This window comes from Nomascus leucogenys, chromosome 1a (assembly GCF_006542625.1).
Source record: "Nomascus leucogenys isolate Asia chromosome 1a, Asia_NLE_v1, whole genome shotgun sequence".
Taxonomy (NCBI): Eukaryota; Metazoa; Chordata; class Mammalia; order Primates; family Hylobatidae; genus Nomascus; species Nomascus leucogenys.
In genome coordinates, this window is record NC_044381.1 from 64,597,731 (window position 1) to 64,618,981 (window position 21,251).

Sequence of the window (21,251 nt, forward strand, 5' to 3'; positions counted from 1 at the left end):
GCTGGTCTCAAACTCCTGACCTCAGGTGATCAGCCTGCCTCAGCCTCCCAAAGTGCTGGGATGACAGGCATGAGCCACTGTGCCCGGCCAAAACTTACCATTTTTAAAAAGAAAAGTCCCAGCCGGGCGTGGTGGCTCACGTTTGTATCCCAGCACTTTGGGAGGCCAAGGTGGGCGGATCATGAGGTCAGGAGTTTTAGACCAGCCTGACCAACACGGTGAAACCCCGTCTCTACTAAAAATACAAAAAATTAGCTGGGCGTGGTGGTGTCTGCCTGCAATCCCAGCTACTTGGGAGGCTGAGGCAGGAGCATCGCTTGAACCCAGGAGGCGGAGGTTGCAGTGAGCTGAGATCACACCACTGCACTCCAGCCTGGGCAACAGAGCTAGACTCCATCTCAAAAAAAAAAAAAAAAAAAAAAAGAAAAGAAAGAAAAAAGAGCCCCAAATCTTATTATTTTTAAATTTAAAAATGTCATCACCCCACGCAGGCCAAATAAATCATATTTTGAGCCAGGTTAGTTCCATGGGTTCTGTCAGTTTGCTGACTCAGCTCTAAAGTGCTTTTTGAAAATGTAAATAGAAAACCATAAGACATGATCAACAAACTATTTCAAGAGATGCTCCAGAAGGGAGCTCCAGGTGGAGAGGGACACTGGACTCAAAAGCAGGAAACTGTTTTGAATCTAGACTGTATGTGTGACTTACAAGCTGAAGGACTCCGACCAAGTTACAGAACTAAGGTATGGATTACAAATAAAATGGACATAGTCACACCTGCCATTCTTACTATGCAGGGCTGTTGCAAAGAACAAATCAAACTATTCAGGAAATTTTATCATAAACTCTAAAGAATAAAGCAAACTAAAAAATTTACAATGTTAAAATGTGAAGGCAGAGAATAAGTCATATTTAGTCCATAATGCCTGTATTTTTTTGCACACAGAGGCAGTCAGTAAATATTTAATTGACTTAACATGCCTTCCTGCTATAATCCAAATCTAGATAATTAAATGACTTACAAAATAGTTTGGGTGATTACTAAGCATTATAATTCCATAATGACTGATTAGTGCTAAAACTATTGATCAAAATTCCCAGACTCAGTGAAATTACATGTTAGTGTATAAATTTTTGTCTGGTAGAGATGCAAATAATTTCTGTCTAGTGGAAAAGATATTTACAAAGGTTATCATTTACTGTTCTCTAGGTAATTAATCAATTTTGTATCAACTCAAAGTTCTTATCTGAATATTTCTTAAATTGCTTATATTAATATTACCTAGTTTCAAATGCTCTTTAAATGAGTCTTAACATCGTATTGGTTCTCTCTTTTAGTACTGAGTTCATTTTATACTTGCATGAGAATAATTTCACCCCTTTGAAAATTACACTTTAACATTAGCCTAGTCAAATTAAGATCTTAGCAGATTTTCTCCACTTTCACTAATGTTTTCCAGTTTGTGTCAGTGGTGTCAAGTGTTGAAGTTTAAACCAGGCACGATGTGAGAAAATCATTATGTGATCAACCCTCTTTTGTCATAAAAGCAAATAGTGGATTTCAACTTATTTCTCTCCTTATTAATTCACTCCATTTTTCATATAGGGCACTGATAAGAATACATAGGTGAATACAGATACACCTCCCTTAATGGAACTTAGAAGCAAGTGGGGGCCAGGCGCAGTTGGCTCACGCCTGTAATCCCAACACTTTGGGAGGTTGAGGCGGGTAGATCACCTGAGGTCAGGAGTTTGAGACCAGCCTGGCCCACATGGTGAAATGCCATCTCTACTAAAAATACAAAAATTAGTTGGGTATGGTGGCATGTGCCTGTAATCCCAGCTACTTGGGAGGCTGAGACCAGAGAATTGCTTGAACCTGGGAGGCGGAGGTTGCAGTGAGCCGAGATCGTGCCATTGCACTCCAGCCTGGGCAACAAGACCAAAAACTCCATGAGAAGGAGGAGGAGGAGAAGGAGGAGGAGGAGGAAGAAGAGGAGGAGGAGCAGGAGGACGAGGAGGAGGAGAAGGAGGAGGAGGAAGAAGAGGAGGAGGGAGGAGCAGGAGGACAAGGAGAAAGGAGAAGGAGGAGAAGGAGGAAAAGGAAGAGAAGGAGAAGCAGCTAGTGGGAAGCAGATTTGTGCATCAATAACTAGAATGTCAGAGATATAGGTAAAGGGATATGGGAGCTTTTTGAAGAAGTCAATGACAAATTTGGTTGGGGGCTTCAGAGAAGGCTTGACAGAAATTGTGACATAGTAACTGGACCTAGAAGGATAATAGGGTTTTAAAAGATGGTAAAGAAAGAGGAAGGATATCCTCCAGTGGAGGTAGCCACAGAGAATTCAGGGAGTGCTTCCATGTAATTGGAGCATATGTGAGTTTTGCAGGACAAAGTTACATGGAAAGGATTTGGTGGTTTATTGTTACATAACAACTCACCCCCAAGCTCAGTGGCTTAAAACAACCCTTTTTTATTATTTCTCATACATCTATGGGTTGGCTGATCTAGGCTGGACTCAGCTAGAGTGCTTCTGTTTACATCTTTCTCGTGCTGCCCTGGGCACACAGCACCTCTCATGGGTGGCAGAGGTGCCAGAGAACAAGTCATATGGCCAATCCAAAGCCCAAGGGTCGAGGAAATATCTTCTGACCTTTAGTGGAGGAGCTGTAAAGTCCACAAGGACAGAGGACACAGATACACAGAGGACATAGAGGGATGAAGAACTGAAGCCAGTGATGCAATCTACTATAGGGACAGATGGTGTGGAAAATCATTTTGGATGCTGTAATAAAATTAAATTGAGGCCGGGCGCGGTGGCCCACGCCTGTAATCCCAGCACCTTGGGAGGCCCCAGGCGGGTGGATCACGAGGTCAGGAGATTGAGACCATCTGGCTACACGTGAAACCCTGTCTCTACTAAAAATACAAAAAATTAGCTGAGTGTGGTGGCATGCGCCTGTAGCCCAGCTACTCGGCGGAGGCTGAGGCAGAAGAATTGCTTGAACCCAGGAGGCAGAGGTTGCCAGTGAGCTGAGATGGTGCCACTGCACTCCAGGTTGGGTGACAGGGTGAGACTCCGTCCCCAAAAAAAAAAAAAAGAAAAGAAAGAAAAGAAAAAAAGAAATTGGTTCTAGGCAAGGGGAAGTCATCACTGTTTTTCAAGCAGGAGGGAGACATTTCTCAGATCTAAGTTAGAAAGACGATTCTGCCTGCTAGCTGAGTGGAGGATTAGAAAGTTTACAACCATCTGAACTAGGGTAGTGGCTGTGGGAAAAGGGACAGAGAGACAAGTTAAAAATAGTTATTAAGTATAATAAAGTAGGTCATCATCTGGAAGAAGAGTAAGAAAATCAAAGACACCACTCAGGTTCTAAATTGATATGGAAAACCATTGACAGTGATAATAATACTAGATGCTTTTATGAGCACTTACTGTGTGCCAGCCACTATTGCAAACATTTTATATATGCGATCTTATTAACGTGCCACAAAAAACTTAAGATGTCATGTTAGTTATAGTTTTCCATTCCTATTCTATAAATGAAAAAACTGAGGCTAAAAACATTTAAGTAACTTGCCCAAGGGTTTTACAGCTTGTACCTGACAGAGCTGGAGTTTGAATGAAAGTCACTTTGATTTCAGAATCTTAGTTCATAACTTTTGTGTGCTGCCTCAGGAGGATGGGGATAATAAGGAAACCAGCTTTGGGGAGGAACTAACGTCTGATTTGGGGTAGGGACTTCATTCGTGATTTTTATATTCTGACTCACCATATTATTTTGAGTAACAAAATGCTAGTGTATTTATAGATGTATAACATCATTTTTAATATTTTAAAATACCTGGTGTGAATAATTTACATATTAGATTTGCCCAGAGAATCATGTTTCATTGTGACTCACAGGTGCATTCATTTGGACAGAATTCAGGATCTAGCCGTTCCCTGTTTAATACCCTTCCAAACTGTCTTGCTGTCATCCCCGTTTCCCAGGCTTCTCATGAGGTGGAGCTGTGTTTCCTATGTGGAGTCACCATTTCCATTTCCCACAGATCCTATGGTGGGCCCCTTTGTGCTTCCTAATGGAAATGTGTGAGAATGGAAGGGGGGCAGAGGGCAGGGAATTAAAGCAGAAAAGAAAGAACATGTGGTGGGAGATCAGGGAAGGAGGGGGAGGAGGAGGGAGGGGAAGCTCCTGCCCTGCTCCAGCCCTCCCCTCCTTTCTTCCAGGTCTGGGTTCTCTCCATTCCTCTCTTCCCTGAACCTCAGAGGTGGGTCTCCTGGACACCAGGCCCTCTATACCTGCAGGTTCTACATCCTCGGATTCAATCAACCTCAGACCAAAAATATTCCCCAGGGGGAGAAAAAATAATAAAAAATACAAATAGAAAAACAATACAAGATAACAATTTACACAGTATTTATACTGTATTGGCTACTATAAGTAATCTGGAGATGATTTAAAGTATACATGAGGAAGTATGTAGGTATATGCAAATACCGCACCATTTTATTTATTTATTTATTTATTTTATTTATTTATTTATTTTTTTAAGACAGAGTCTCGCTCTGTCTCCGAGGCTGGAGTGCATTGGCGCAATCTCAGCTCACTGCAAGCTCTGCCTCCCGGGTTCACGCCATTCTCCTGCCTCAGCCTCCCAAGTAGCTGGGACTACAGGCGCCTACCACCATGCCCGGCTAATTTTTTCTATTTTTTAGTAGAGACGGGGTTTCACCGTGTTAGCCAGGATGATTTCGATCTCCTGACCTCGTGATCCACCCGCCTCGGCCTCCCAAAGTGCTGGGATTACAAGTGTGAGCCACCGTGCCCAGCCCTATTTTATGTTATTTTTTTTGAGACAGCGTCTTGCTCTGCCACCCAGGCTGGAGTGCAGTGGTATGATCATAGCTCACTGCAGCCTCACACTCTTGAACTCAAGCCATCTTTCCACCTCAGTCTCCAGAGTAGCTGGGACCACAGGCACGCGCCACCATGCTGAGCTTATTTATTTATTTATTTATTTATTATATTTATTTATTTTTAGAGGTGGTGTCTCACTATGTTGCCCAGGTGAACTCCTGGCCTCAAGCGATCCTTCCCCCTCAGCCTCCCAAAATGCTGGGATTACATGCATGAGCCATTGTACTCGGCCTACCACACCATTATATCAGAGACCTGGGCATCACTGGATTCTGGTATCCATGGGAAGTCGTAGGAAAACATCCTCCACAGATACCAAGGGACAGCTGCATTTTCAAAGCTCAACCTATGTCTCTTGGGATACTTTCTTTCTGTTTTTTTGTTTTTTGAGATGGAGTTTCACTTTTTCTCACCCAGACTGGAGTGCAATGATGCGATCTCAGCCCACTGCAACCTCCACCTACCAAGTTCAAGCGATTCTCCAGCCTCAGTCTCCTGAGTAGCTGGGATTACAGGCAAGCACCATTACACCTGGCTAATTTTTGTATTTTTAGTAGAGATGGGGTTTCGCCATGTTGGCCAGGCTGGTCTTGAACTCCTGACCTCAGGTGATTCACTCCCCTCGGCCTCCCAAAGTGCTGGGACTACAGGCGTGAGTCACCGTGCCCGGCCTTTTTTTTTTTTTTTTTTTTTGAGACGGGAGTCTTGCTCTGTTGCCAGGGTGGAGTGCAGTGGTGTGATCTCAGCTTACTGCAGCCTCTGCCTCCTGGGTTCAAGCGATTCTCCTGCCTCAGCCTCCTGAGTAGCTGGGATTACAGGTGCTTGCCACCAAGCCCAGCTAATTTTGTATTTTACTTAGTAGAGGACAGGGTTTCACCGTGTTGGCCAGGCTGGTCTCAAACTCTTGGCCTCAAGTGATCCACCTGCCTCAGCCTCTCAAAGTGGTGGGATTACAGGCATGAGCCACCGCACCCGGCCCCAGGATACTTTCAGTCAGGATCTTCTTCCCTAGATATCCTTCCTAGAGAGACTCAAACTCAGAAGGACAGAGCAACCTGGACTCTCGAAGGTGGAACGGCATCCGGGGCAGTGCAGAAGCAATCAAACCACATTTCACTTCTTATTGCACAAAATAAATGCCAAAGTGCTCTAATTGCCTTTGCAGTCACTAGTGTGGGGAATATAAAATGTGCCAATTTTCTATGTATATATAAATGAGATTTAAAATAAAAGGAGGCAGGATGGAAATGTTTTATCTGTGTCTCTGCATATATACACAAAGATATATACATATTATTTGCCATTCAGCCTTTGTCTCATTTATTTCACTAAATATTTTTAAATATAAAGTATTTTATTTTTATTGGAGTTTCAGCTCTATTATTCAAATTTCTTTCATTTTTGTTTCTTCATTTTTAAGGCTTTTCTTTTTTTTTTTTTTGAGACAGAGTTTGCTCTTGTTGTCCAGGCTGGAGTACAATGGCACCGGCTCACTGCAACCTCTGCCCCTTGAGTTCAAGCGATTCTCCTGCTTCAGCCTCTCGAGCAGCTGGGATTACAGGCACCCACCACCACGCCCAGCTAATTTTTTGTACTTTTAGTAGAGACGGTGGTTCACCATGTTGGCCAGGCTGGTCTCGAACTCCTAACCTCGGATGATCCACCTGCCTTGGCATCCCAAAATGCTGGATTACAGGCATGAGCCACCACGCCGGCCCATTTTTAATGCTTTCTATTCACCAAATTTGCTCATCTTTATTTAAAACAAAATATAGGCCGTGTGCGGTGGCTCTGTAGTTCTGCAGTCTGTAGTTCCAGCACTTTGGGAGGCCGAAGTGGATGGATTGCTTGAGCCCAGGAGTTCAAGACCAGTCTGGGCAACATGGTGAAACCTCTTCTCTACAAAAAATAAAAAAATTAGCTGGGCATGCTGGCACACACCTGTAGTCCCAGCTACTTGGGAGGCTAAGGTGAGAGGATTGCTTGAATCCAGGAGATTGAAGCTGCAGTGAGCTGTGACTGTACCACTGCACTTAAGCCTGGGTGAGTGGGACTGTGTCTCAAAAAATAATAAACAAAAACATAATTTATAATATATGTATATCCAGAGTATATATATTGTATAAAACCTATACATATGTGTAAATATATGTAAATAATTCTCCCTTTTTCTGGTTCATTCATTCACTCATGCTTTAACACTAAACCAAAAGGACGGCTGCAGGGTGGCCTACATGGTAACAGGATGAGGGACTGCATGGTTAATTTTTATGCATCAACTTGGCTGGGCCACGATGCCCAAATATTTGGTCAAACATTGTTATGGTTGTTTCAGTAAAAGTTTTGTTGTTGTTTTTATTTAGGAGATTAACACTCAAATTGGTGGACTTTGAGTAAAGCAGATTGCCCTCTGAAATGTAGGTCGGCCTCATCCAATCAGTTGAAGGCCTTAAAACAGAACAAAGACTCACCTCACACTAGCTAGGAGGATTGGATTGCATCTCTCCTCTTGGTCTCCAGCCTGCTGGTCTACCCTTCAGATTTTAGACTTACCAATCCCCTACAACCCTGTAAGCCCAATTCATTAAAATAAATCTCTTTCTCTTCACATATGTATATGAAAGCTAGAACTGGCAAAATGACCCCAACTGAAAAGAGGTTAGAAAAGGAGGGGCAGATTGACTGTGAACCTTTCTCTTAAAAGACAGCTGCAATTGCTTAAATGGACTGTTCCTAACCAACTTTTCTTCATATAAAGAAATTTGTTAGTGTCAAATTACTACTGATGTTAGTGACATCAGTAGCATCTGATATCATTCTGGAAGACCCATGCTCATCTATCTCACTGGGCTAGAAGCACAGGCATAATTCTATCATAGATGCAAGGTGCCACCGGGGCCACACTGGCTTCTGGAGAGCTGCAGAGTCCTGACAGCGCAGAAAGTGAACACGGCTCTCACTCATGCCTCTATCTTCCCTCTACTGATACTCTTCTCCCTGTTTCTTCATTTGCTTAACATCATTTTTTTCATTATGTTCCATGTATACTGTAGGCAGCTTTAAATCTTTCCCAGAACAAAGGAGGATATGCATAAACAGGGGTGGTGAAAGCACTGGGGGTCCGTCAGGCACACTGCTGGACATTCTGAGGAATAGTGGCACTGCCCGCATCACAAAATTGCTGGAGCCAGACGACAACCCAGCTCCTGCTGAAAGCCTCCTTGCCTCCCCACCTATGTTGCAAAGGGCTCATTCCTGGATTTAAAGAACACAAGCAAACAGTATTATCATATAGTTAACTAGTACATTTTTCCCCTGTTCACAAAAGGTGGCTTTTATTTATGGAATATGCAATTTTAGTCAGTGCCCTGAGGAGTGTTCAGAAATTCAAGATACATTAAATGATTTATAAGTGACAGCACCCATATTGGAAGAGACATAAACAAGGACACCTTTATAGTATAACTCAGTTACCAGTAAGCCAAATTTCTACTACCACTAAAACACAAGCCCAACTCCTTTATGTCAATTCATATCATCAAAGACCCTTAATGGAGCCAAGCCTCTTTTCTCCTTTTCCAAGTTCATTGTTCATTAATACAAGTCTAAATTCCTAATCTGTCTTGCTTAAATTCTAAATTTATTTTAGTACTTCAAGAATTTAAGTGGTGTTTGGGCATGGTGGCTCATACCTGTAATCCCAACACTTTGGGAGGCTGAGGTGGGAGGATCGCTAAAGGAGTTCAAGACCAGGACCAGCCTGGGGGCAGCAAAGCAAGACCCTGACAAAAAAAAAAGGGGGTGGGGAAGAGAAAGAAAGAGAGAGAGAGAGAGAGAGAGAGAAGAGAGGGAAGGAGGGAGGAAGGAAGGGAGGGAGGGAGGAAGGAAGGAGAAAAGAGGAAAGGAAAGAAAGAGGAAGAGGAAGAGGAGGAAGAAGAGGAAGAGGAAGAGTGGATGTAGGGCTGTAAATCGATGCAACTTCTCTAGGAAGCCGTTTGGCAGTAAACATCGAGAGCCTTAAAAATGTTCCTATACTTTCACTCAGTAATTCTACTTCGAGAACTTGCCTGCAGAAAAATACTGAAATGCTGATCAATGATATACAAAACTGAATTACATACAAAGAGGTGCATTTCATGTTAAAAAAAAAAAAAAAAAAAGGCAAAAACCTGGAAATAATCAGAACAGCCAACAGCAGAATTGTTCACTTATGAAGCAGTCATGGGATATATTGCTCTGTGGTTGTTAATGACGATGTGTGCACTACGCTTTAACTACCTTGCTGCACAGTCGTAACCACCTGAGAAACGTTAGTGATAGAATGATAAACAGAAAAAATAGGAAATACAACTACAAACACAGTACACCCTCAAGTATCATATGCACAGACATCCACAAATATGTAATTGGAGAAAATACACCAAAAGTATCTGAGGGATGGGATTATGGGTATAATTTTCTTTTTCACGTTTCCATTTTCCAATGTTTGACAAGGAGATAAGTACTCACTTCCATGATTAGTAACAGAAATAAAAGTTGCATTTAAAAATAGGAAGTAGCATACAAATCCACCACAAAGAAAATTATGGATTGCAATGTATTCCTTTTTATTAAATTATAAAACTGTTGTCAATACATATGCTTTTGGAAATAGTGTTTTCCTCAAGTATCTGCTTTTGTGCAGCACTTGGTTTGAAGCAAACAAAAAATTTCAATACCAACTTCTTGGGCTTCAAGCTGTTGAGCACTTATAGCCAAACCATCAAGTATAGCTATGATATATACAGTCCGAATTTATGGAAAATATTACAAAGACAAATGCCTTGAAAAGATGACACAGTGCAGGGAAAACTACAGCTATTGAGCTGGTATAAAAATTAGTCAAAATGTTTTAGTCCATTATGGCTCTGCCTAAAGCTTCAAAGGAAGAAAATTTAAGACACTTCTCATCCAAGGCACTTAAGAGTTGCAATAAAGTACTTCTTTGAATTTAGTTTCAGCCCAACAGTATTTTTTATTCCTTTTTCACATTCTGACTCACACTGAAACAGTCCTTGAAGGCAGCTATTAATGGGAAAAATAGTTATTGCTTCTTAATATACATATTAAAAGTACGCAAACAGAATACAGATTTTGGTCTACTGAAGCAAGTAACAGGATCTGACTGTAGTGTTCTGCTTAATTCTGAGCAAAAAGCCACAGACTCCTCTAACCCAGTCCCACAAACAGAGCCATCAGTTCTGAATTTGCACCAGCTGTCCCCTGGGTTTTCCATGAGGACACACGAGCTGGAGTCCCACCACGTCTCCATGGTGCATTCTAACTGGAGAAGAACCATCCCGGCGGCCTGGCAGGAGCGGCTAGTCTGATGCCATGGCAGGCGGGCCTGGGAGAGTCCATGCTCAGACATCTATAATTCCGTGTCCCGGTATCGGGCAGACTGGCCATAGTAACCGCGCTTGGAGTGTTCCGACAGCTGCTGGCGGTACTCCTCCTCCTCGGCGTCACTGCCATAACTTCCTCTGGTATCCTGATAAGGTCTGGAAGGAGCTTTCTGTGGCTCGGGGGGTCTGGAACTAACAAAAAAGGGTGTTAAAGACATTCCAGAGCACCTCCATGTCCTCCGGCTGCCCGGGGAGGCATGGCTCTGAGCACAGTGACTGAGCATCCCGAGCAGATCACTTACCTCTGAGCCACATTCTGCAGAGCCACCAGGGGCATCCCTGGTCCTGCTCCAGGTTCGTAATAGGTCAGATCCAATGCCCACTTGGGCGGTGAGTGAGGAAACCAGCCAGGTGCTCCCTGACCTAAGAATCTCCCTGTTGGACAGGGGGTGCCCTCCTTACCCTAAGCTCCCTGGCTAGTCTCACCCAGCAGCGAGAGTTCTCTGCCAGTTTCAGTCCATCATAACCAAGAACTCTTTGTTGCCAGAGGCAACCTGGTTGACTGTGTTACCACTCAACTGATAAAGAAGAAATTTGTTTCCAGTTTTCTATTGCTGGAAAACTAGACTTTAGCTTCCAGTTGGAAGGGCCACAAGAGGCCAGGTACAGTGCCTCACACCTGTAATCCCAGCACTTTGGGAGGCCGAGGCGGGCGGGGGTCAGGAGTTTGAGACCAGCCTGGCCAACACGGTGAAACCCCGTCTCTATTTAAAATAAAAAAACTAGCTGGATATGGTGGCACACACCTGTAATCCCAGCTACCCAGGAGGCTGAGGCACGAGAATCGCTTGAACCTGGGAGACGGAGGTTGCAGTGAGCCGAGATTGTACCAGTGCACTTCAGCCTGGGCGACAGTCACTCTGTCTCCAAAAAAAAAAAAAAAATGGCCACAAGAAAATGTGACTTTTTTCCTATTCTCGGAAGCAGGAAGCAATCCAGTATAAAACTTCAACAGGAGGACACTGTGAACATTCCTACTGTTTGTGTGGCATTTACCAAGACTGCTCATTTGCTTGTCATGATCCCTTTAGACTTCAGGGCAGCACAAGTGGTCTGACTTTGCTGGATGATGCAAAGGAATTAAGAAGCTTGGCTGAGAGTCAGCAAACAAGACAAAACAGGTCTAAGCCCTAGGAATTCTGCTCACATGCTAACCATGTGCAATGTAACATAACCAGGCTCCAATGTGTCAAATGTACCAGCTTGAAACATCAGTGATTACACTTTGTCAGAGTTTTAGCACACAAGCAAACTATGCTTAAATTTTGACTCTGTAATCTTTACAATTAAATTTGATGGAATGAGCAAGGCAAACAGTCGACCAGTGGAAAAAAAAATCCTCCTGTTACTCTGAAATTTGGGTAAAGGAAATTCTTTCTTCAAGTCCCATTCCATGAGAAGTCCCCGCCTTAGACCTGCACCCACTAGGCAGCCCTTACCTTGTGTGCTGGGGCAGGCCGGGGTCTGGCTTGTGCGTTTTGATTGGAACTGCATAGATATCAGGATGCTTCTGGGCAATTTCAATCTGTGGTAATTAAAAAAGAAAAGAACAAGAGTGAAAGAATGAACCACTGGGCACTCTGCTTGCTGGTTTCCTGCTGGTCCCACCCTTTCCCCATATCCTACTTATTTTCCCAACCCATTTCAAGAAGAGGAAACACAGAAGCAGCTTCCTCATTTCCACGGTCATGTGCGGTACACGTCAGACAGGAAAACTATTTAAAAGGAATGAAACTCTGACATATGCTACAACCTGGATGAACCTTGAGGACATCATGCTAAGGGAAATAAGCCAATCACAAAAAGACAAATAGTGTATGATTCTACTTATAGGAGGTTCCTACACTGTCCAATTCACAAAAAAACAGAAAGTAGAGGGGTGGGTGCCAGGGACTGCGGGGAGAGGAGAGTGGTGAGTTAGTATTTTATGGGTACGGAGTTTCACGTGGGGAGGATAAAAAAGTTTTGGGGATGGATGGTGGTGATGGCTGAACAGCGATGTGAAGGTACTTAATGCTGCTGAACTGAACGTTTTAAAATGGTTGAGGCTGGGTGCAGTGACTCATGACTGTAATCCTAGCACTTTGGGAGGCTGAGGAAGGTGGATTGCTTGAGCCCAGGAGTTCGAGACCAGCCTAGCAACATGACAAAACCCTGTCTCTTCAAAAAATACGAAAAATTAGCTGGGTGCAGTGGCGTGTGCCTGTGGTCACAGCTATTCAGAAGGCTGAGGTGATCAAGGCTGAGAGGTCGAGGCTGCTGTGAGCTGTGATCGCACTGCTACACTCTAGCCTGGGTGACAGAGGGAGACCCTGTCTCATAACAGAACAAAACAAAATAAATAAAACAAAAGAAAAAAGTGGTTGAATTGGTAAATTTTATGTTATGTATCTTTTACCACAAGAAACGAAAAATGCTCAGATGTACTGCTGCTGTTGTGCTAGACCTGAAAGAAAACTCCCACATCTCCTGGGCAAATATACTCCACAGACCTTTAGTTAAATTCTTCTTTGATGTTTGAAAAGTTCTATGTGCATATGGTATACAAATTCAAACAGCTCAAGAAGTACAATCTATGGGCCTTTCTGTTTTAGCACTCAAAGTTTGCTTGGTTTCTATGGTAAATCTGGGAGCTACACGTTTAAGAGAAAAGAAAAAAAAAATCACATTCTAATTAAAATGACTTCTGAGAGGCACTGATTCTCTCCTCACACTTCCTCATTCCAGAACCCTATAGAAAGTTCTGTGTATAAACAGCAGAATCTTCTTCTCCTATATTGTCAAGTTTTCTTCATTGGAAGAACAAGGGATGTGCTGGGAGCTGGCCATCTGAAGTGACATACATAGCACCTGCCTTTGGTGCAGTGCGTGTGAACATCCCTGTCACGTCTGCGGCAGTGGAAAAGGGGTTGTTCGCTGTTATATTGAAATCAAACTTATTTAAAACTCTTATTGATGATGGGTAGCTTAAAAACAATTACCCTTGCATTCTGTGCTTCCTGGAGCTCCTGCATTCTCTGTAATCTGGCCTTGTGATCCATCTTCTCAAATATTTTGACTTTGCCCAGGACTGATTTGGGAGCATTATCTTGCTCCTCACTGCTCTCTCCCATCTCCTCACCCTCTTGAGGAGGGATGGGAGTGGAGGGCTTCAGTATAGACCACCCAAAGGTAGGTTTTGCTGCAACAGGAGGAGGATAACCTTTGGTAGATGCCCCAGGAGTTTCATTACCAGCAACGGCAGAGGGGTTTGACTTATATTCATAGGATTTGGAGAAGTCATAGGATTCTTCTTTGTTCTGGGGTTTGGCCTGTGGAGAGCAATGACACGTTTTCACCTTGGGCTTTTAAGTTTATTTTCAAATTTATATTAGTGATTTAATACACTCCATTTCCTGATCAGTTTCCAAAGGTGGTCCACAAATACCATTCTGACAAGGAATGTAATACAGCAGGGCAAATAGCCACTGGCCAGGCTTCCTGAGCCCTACCTCCCTTCCTATACTAGTTTATTAGGAATGTCAGGAAGCCAAAAAGGAGTAGGGAAAGTGCTGGGAGGGCTGTGATTGCTGGAGGTAAGATCAGACCTGGAATAATTTTGTTCTAGAGGAGATTAGCATCTTGGAGAATATCTCAGAACAATTCAGGCTTTGGGACTGGAAGAGTGGGCTTCTGAGGTCACCGCTGCACTGAGAGTACATGAGCCGGCCAGTTGAGACCCATGTCCAGCTGAGGAATGAGACTGGGGTGGGGAGCGAGGAGAGCACTGCTTCACGCTAATAGCCACTTTTCCTTCACACTTCCAGTCTTGCCCAGCTTGCAAATTTTTGCTGATGTATTTTATGAGGTCACTTATTATTACTTAGTACCTATCACATTTACTACTTCTGATGGCTCACACAATCAATTATGGCTTTCTTCTCATCTAAATTATTGAGTTAGGCTGGGCGCAGTGGCTCACGCCTGTAATCCCAGCACTGTGGGAGGCCGAAGTGGGTGGATCACCTGAGGCCAGGAGTTTGAGACCAGCCTGGCCAACATGTCGAAACCCCGTCTCTACTAAAAATACAAAAATTAGCTGAATATAGTGGTGCACGCCTCTAAGTCCCAGCTACTCGGGAGGCTGAGGCAGGAGAATCACTTGAACCTAGGAGGTGGAGGTTGCAGTGAGCTGAGATTGCACCACTGCACTCCAGCCTGGGCAACAGAGTGAGACTCTGTCTCAAAAAATAGTAATAATAAATTATTGAGTTAAATAGATTTTATTTGGGTATAAGGAAAAACATAGAGTCATAGCTCTGATTCTGACTGGAGGTAAATAATCTTTTGATATAAGCCCTTGTGTCTTTATATTGATTCTGTTCTGGATAATGATTTATTAAACAAATAAGCAGCTCTCTTAATGAGAGGCATTGTAAGCAGTGGTGATGATTATTCTCTTTAGCAAATCACCGGTAAGAATTATCCGGTGCATCTAAATCAGACTGCGGGCAGAAAACTTTAGCTGGACAGCAAAAGAAAAACAGGTTCTGCGATTGGTGATTCTGGGTATACAGTACAGTATTTTTCAATCTTTTTCTTTACAGTCTTTTTTTTTTCTAACAAAAAAAGTAAATTAAATAAACACTAAGAGTCCTAAAATTATATGCTCTCCTAATATTGCCTTTCCTTCCTTTTTGCCCTTCCCTAATTTGGGAGTTCACCCAACAGGCCAAAAGATAGGCTCTAATAGAGAACACAGTGAGTCAGAACCGTAATTAAACACCATCTCAGTGTGCATGCTCCTCCCTGGCCGTCCAGGAGGCTTCAGAGGCATCTGCTTCCTCTTCCTTCCCATCCTGGGCTTCCCAGCCACGTACCTTGGGCGGCTCTGGCTTGAATGCTGGGGGCGGGCTATTGTCCCTAAGTTGATCGCTGCTAGCAGCCCTCCTCATCTGAGCTCGTGGCTCTGGGCTGGGTTTCCTTATGCTCTATAAGACATAAAGGTTCATTCACAACAAGAACATCCAAGCAGAGAGAACAGAGCACTCGACTGCTTTGGAGGAGTTCTCCAAACTTGAGTAAGTTCAGAAGTTGAGGTTCTGAGCGGTGCTTCTTTACTGAACAGGCAGAAACCATCACCAAATGCTTCAGACACATTTTTAAAAACTGGCTGCATCCAATGTAGAGTCTCTTCCCTTAAAGTACAATTTTTTAAGAACCCTCCAAAAATCTAAAATCTCTTGTGTCACTAATATCCATGTCTATAGGCATCTGAGAGTTAATTTATTCTTTACAACTTGTCTAGCATAAACTAATTTGTTGCTGTGGTAATGGTGTATTTTTCTCCCCCTTCAGTTTGTTGTTGTTGGTTTTTTTTTCTTTTTTTTTTTTTGGTAGTTCTATTTCATAAAGAAAAAAATCATTTACTGGAATGAGCTAAAATGCTAGAGAGAAATCCACAGCAATAATTATCCAAATATATGAACAATCCCATCTTCAAAGATCATTATTCCAACATTCTCTGAGGTGCAACTAATAATTGCTAACTTGGCTGTGACTTTACAGTGCCTGTCAATGTGATTTCAATGATCCCAGAAACTAATCACAGTGGATGCACAGTACATGTGATCAGATGAAGGTTTGATCATGAACTCAATTAAAAAACTGAAATATAAGAGAGAAGGAAACTGATGGGGAAACACTCAAGAGCTTTGGCAAGATTAGAAAGGTTAAAGGCAGGATGGGGAAGAAAAGCAAGGACATCTAAGAGTACAGAGAGAAACCTAATCAAAGGTTACAAGTACATACAACAATACTGCATGGGAAGGAATGTTCCGCTGGTAATTTGGACAGCCAGCACATAAAGCCATTCTGTTTATCCATCACACCTGAGGGCATGGGTGTGAGGCGTGCTGACCCCTCAAGCTCTTCTGAAGTCCACCTGCCTGCCCCACTTTCCCACAGACTGCAACCATGCCAGCGTGGAATCAAAGCGAGAGACTCCCTGGAAGTCATCTGCTCCAACCCTTAGGAATGCCTTCCACAGCACCCTGAACACACAGCTGTCCACGAGAGTGCAAGGAAAACACCAGGCTCTCCTGCTCCTGCCCGTGGCCTGCCTCGCCTCACCTCCTCGTGCTGCACCGGCTCCGAGGAGCGGGTGATGGACGACACCAGCGGCTCCTCAGCTGGCTCATCCAGCTCATTGTCAGTGTAGGCGCCTCCTTCGCCATCCGTGTCTTCAAAGTCGCTGATGAGGCGGCTGTCGCAACTCAGATAGTCCGCGCCCATGGCGGTTAAGTAGGACATGCGGTCTTCGGGGTCATCATCCATCCCTTCCATCTAGAGGAATTTGTGTTGGAGGGTCAGTGGGGTCTGATGTGGCTCCTGGGAGTGGAGACTCAAGAAAATTCCCAAGGACACAGCCAAGCGACTGAAACCTTGATGTGCTCGCCAGGGAAGGCATCTTTTATTTTTCTCCCTGAAATCACTTGGCTTTGGTACAATGTTGATATTAAGGTCATTTTTGTGCAGGAACTCAAATTAGGGGCCCTGCAGCCTATCTGTGCTACCATCCATCCTCCATACCACGGCTGAGCCACACTTCCTCAGACTGTCTTGCTTTTCTTCTGAATCCAGCTCCTCTGCAGCCTGTTCTCCTGGTACCACTCTCCTAGTAATATCAACACATGCGCACTGCCTTGTGCTACACTCACATCCATGCCTCTATAAGATTCTCAGACCCTCAAAGGCAGAAGCTATGTACTGTTCAACTTGTCCTCCCCAGGGAAGCTTGCATAGAGCCTTCCAAACTGGAAGCACTCCATAGATGCCAGATACTTTGACTACACATCTAGTTTTCAAAGAGCAAAACTTAGTCAATTCTGCAACAAAATAGTCACTGTAAAGTCTCACAAAACTACCTCAGTTCAGCTGGTGTACAGGATACTAGCACCAAAAGCTTCTAAAATAAAAGGGGCCACAGGTAATAGAATCTCCCTTTTTCCTCCCTGCAGCACAGCCGTGTGTGAGCTATCTCCCCGAGGGAGAAGCGATCCAATTGTAGAGGCCTAGACAAATTCCCTAACGCTCTCATATCACCATTCAAACTCCCAAAACGATGGCACATTCTCAACCAACCTTTTTTTCTAAGTAATTCCGACTCCATTAGCTTTTCTTCTTTTTATTAATGTTCAGCCATATTCTCCAAGTTACTCAACCTCACCTCTCATCTGCACTCTAAGTTTCCCATGTCCTTAGTAAGCTGTGGAGCTCAGCATGAGATCTTGTAAGCTCTGATTAGTGTACTTGGAATGTAACACTAGTTACTACGTTAAAAGTGAAAGGGAAGTGAATGTAGGGCTGCACATGTCACATTCTGCTCTTCTTTTAAAAGTCCCTTCATTTTTATTACTTTGTCAGAGAATTTATGAAATTTCAAACTTGATTAGCACACATGTGAGCATCACTTCACATGGGCATGGCTTGACTACATTCACTGCCCTCTTGAGAAAAGTTTCAGAACAGGGACTCTCACCTCATAGCAGCATATCTATGCCACATACCTTTCCTTCAGAGACCCAAACCGCTTCTCCTTGCTGATGCTGAATAGTGTCCTTTAAGCTGCCAAACCAGCTATCATTGGCTGAATTTAGGTGGATTGTAGCTATAGAAATATAAACAAAAAGGTCTGCATTAATTTCCAGAGGCATGTTTATTAAGGATGCTATTTGACATAACTTATACTCATTTCTGTGATATTTAAGACTTTGGCAGATGCAAGAAAATGTTTGCACATCTTTGAATATTAAAACCCTTTTAATGAATGCAATTAAAACTATTAATCATGTAGCTGTTTCGAGTTCACATTATAGGTGGATGTGATAAAGCTAAAAATAGATTTTTAGAATATTTATTTTCAAAAAGGCTAACTTTAAAAAATGTTTTTAAAAAGTGTGTTTTCGGCCAGGTGTGGTGGCTCATGCCTGTAATCTCAGCACTTTGGGAGGCTGAGGTGGACGGATTGCCTGAGGTCAGGAGTTCAAGACCAGCCCCACCACATGGTGAAACCCCATCTCTACAAAAATACAAAAATTAGCCGGGCGTGATGGCGGGTGCCTATAATCCCAGCTACTAGGGAGGCTGAGGCAGGATAATCCCTTGAACTTGGGAGGCAGAGGTTGCAGTGAGCCAATATCGTGCCACTGCACTCCAGCCTAGGTGACAGAGCAAGACTCTTTCTCAAAAAAAAAAAAAAAAAAAAAAAAAATAGTGTGTTTTCAGGAACAAAGAAACATCTAAAACAAACATAGGCAAGCTGCCATGGCTCATGCCTGTAATCCCAGCACTTTGGGAGGCCTAGGTGGGTGGATCACTTGAGGCCAGGAGTTTGAGATCAGCCTGACCAACCCAGTCTCTACTAAAAATATCAAAATTAGCTGGGTGTGGTGATGCACACCTGTGGTTCCAGCTACTCAGGAGGCTGAGGCACGAGAATTGCTTGAACCCAGGAGGTGCAGGCTGCAGTTAGCCGAGATCACACCATTGCACTCCAGCCTGGGTAACAGAGCAAGACTCTAAAGATCATTTACACAGACATGTATATTATAAATAAGAAAAATATACACTAATATACTGTTGGCTACCTCCAATAAAACACTAAAAGTAACACTTAAACATAAAGTTGTCCCTTGGTATCTGTAGAGGATTGGTTCCAGGACACCCCCCACTTGGATACCAAAATCCACAGATGCCAAGTACCTGATAGAAAATGACAACAGTATTTGCATATGACTTATGTACATCCTCTTATATACTTTAAATCATCTCTGGATTACTTATAATTCCTAATACAATGTAATGCTATGCAAATCGTTGTTATACTATATTGTTCAGGGAATAACGACAAGAAAAAAAACCTGCACGTTTAGATGTAACCATCCATTTTACCCCTCAAATATTTCCTATACATGGTTAGTGGAATTCATGGACGTGGAAACTACAGATACGGAGAGCTGACTGTATATTACTTTGATAGACTTACACATTTTAGAATATACATATGGATTAAACAAACCCAACCAGTGTGTATTCAAAGAATATACACTGTCTTTTTTTTTTTTTGAGACAGAGTCTCACTCTGTCACCCAGGCTGGAGTGCAGTGGCGCGATCTCGGCTCACTGCAGGCTCCACCCCCCGGGGTTCACGCCATTCTCCTGCCTCAGCCTCCTGCGTAGCTGGGACTACAGGCGCCTGCCACCTCGCCCGGCTAATTTTTTGTATTTTTAGTAGAGACGGGGTTTCACCGTGTTAGCCAGGATGGTCTCGATCTCCTGACCTCGTGATCCGCCCGCCTCGGCCTCCCAAAGTGCTGGGATTACAGGCGTGAGCCACCGCGCCCGGCAGAATATACATTTTCTACTCAGAACAAAGTATATCTTACATAATAGCACTTACTATGCATCAATCTGTTACTTTCCAAGTACCTTACCTGGATTAGCTCATTTCATGATTACGCAAACTTTGCAAGGTAGGTATTGCTATGATGCCCATCTTATAGATGAGAAACCAAGGCAGAGTAGCGAAATCAACTAGCCCAAGGCCACACACCAAGCAAGTGTGAAGCTTGGATGCAAGCTCAGAAGACTGCTTTCAGAGCCTATGGCCTCAGCCACCACACTACATGGCCCATCTAAAAACAGAAATTTAGAGCACAGATACAAAATACCAACAAAGTATAACATATGCCATTTCTTCAGCAATATGTATCATGGACCTAATGGAGATAAATTAGACAAGCAAGTTGGTCCAAAATAACAAATTAAATTGTACCCCTAAAATTATCAGACTGCAGGTAAATTAGGATTTCTTTTAAACTACATTGCCATGGCCTCTTATTGTACTATCACTTCTAAAGCCAAAAAGAACCATTAAGCAAATTTTGTGAGCAATGGTGCTTCAGGTTTTCCTCCAAGTAACATAGCTTTCTTCTGTTTAAGAAGTTCTAACAGTGACCTTAGAAAATCCTGAACGAGCTTACAGTTTCCTTGGTTATTAATTACTTACAGCATTGAAATAAACTGATCCATTGGACAACCCGAAGAAAATTAACTTTGATTCCACGGACTTCTGTATTCCTATTATGGTACTCTGCAAAGATTACTGTGCTCGTCTCATAGCTAAAATATGATACTTACAAATAGAAGTGAGATTTTGTACCCCAGAGACAAAATGAGTGATTTACACTAAATATATACAAAATGTTAAGCAGTCTTTTAAAGCCTTATGTTGCAGCTGTCTGAGGTAAGTATTCATCATAAAGAAAATCTAAAGTTAAAAGGGCATTTTGTGAGATGCAGGAAATATGTTCTTGCCCCTTGATAGAATAAAGAAAATCACAAAACCTCTTACTGAATTCACATTAACAGTCAAGTTTATGAATAAAAATTGAGAGCTTCACAGTAGCTAACTTCCTAAGCTGCATATAAAGGTAACATCCAACTCATGCACTTGACCTCTTTTTAACAGGCAGGTGCACAGACATGAGGCTGCCTTCCCTTGACCCTGCTGAATTAAGTACCTTTAGCTTATTATTGGATTCTCTCATTCCGCTTCTCAGATTCTTTGCCTTAGAGCAATAGTAGTTAATTATCTGTTGCTCCCAACCTCTGGGCTATGCCTATATCCCCTTGGATAGACTTACTCTATCTTTTGAGCTCAAGAAAGTGAAATACTGAAAGGATGCTGACTCAGCCACTGCCTTAGTTGGGAGTACTGAGGTTCTGAGGGCACGTGTGCCCAGCCCTGACATGTATGGTCAGTGCTACTTCCCCCTCCGCAGCCAAGGAGGTTTGGAAGCACTAAGAGCAACAGCAAAAGGTAACATCTAAGACTAGAGGGTT

At 43.1% G+C, this 21,251-nt stretch overlaps 1 protein-coding gene across 9 annotated transcripts in view; it reads right to left on the reverse strand.

Annotated features, from left to right (window-relative positions):
- Positions 1-9,510: 9,510 nt before the first annotated feature.
- LOC100579261 (tight junction protein ZO-2) overlaps positions 9,511-21,251 on the reverse strand; it is a 106,853-nt gene continuing 95,112 nt past the window's right edge. For 3 of the 9 annotated variants that reach the window (XM_030810065.1, XM_030810063.1, XM_030810075.1), the window contains 6 exons: positions 17,915-18,015; positions 16,479-16,691; positions 15,227-15,337; positions 13,349-13,678; positions 11,807-11,892; positions 9,511-10,499 (listed from right to left, as the gene is read on the reverse strand). In XM_030810065.1, coding sequence (XP_030665925.1) covers positions 10,334-10,499; positions 11,807-11,892; positions 13,349-13,678; positions 15,227-15,337; positions 16,479-16,691; positions 17,915-18,015 — 1,007 coding nt within the window. In that variant the 3' untranslated portion in view covers positions 9,511-10,333. The remainder of the gene's footprint in view (positions 10,500-11,806; positions 11,893-13,348; positions 13,679-15,226; positions 15,338-16,478; positions 16,692-17,914; positions 18,016-21,251) is intronic. The other 6 variants (XM_030810091.1, XM_030810089.1, XM_030810082.1 and 3 more) reach the window with 4 other exon arrangements.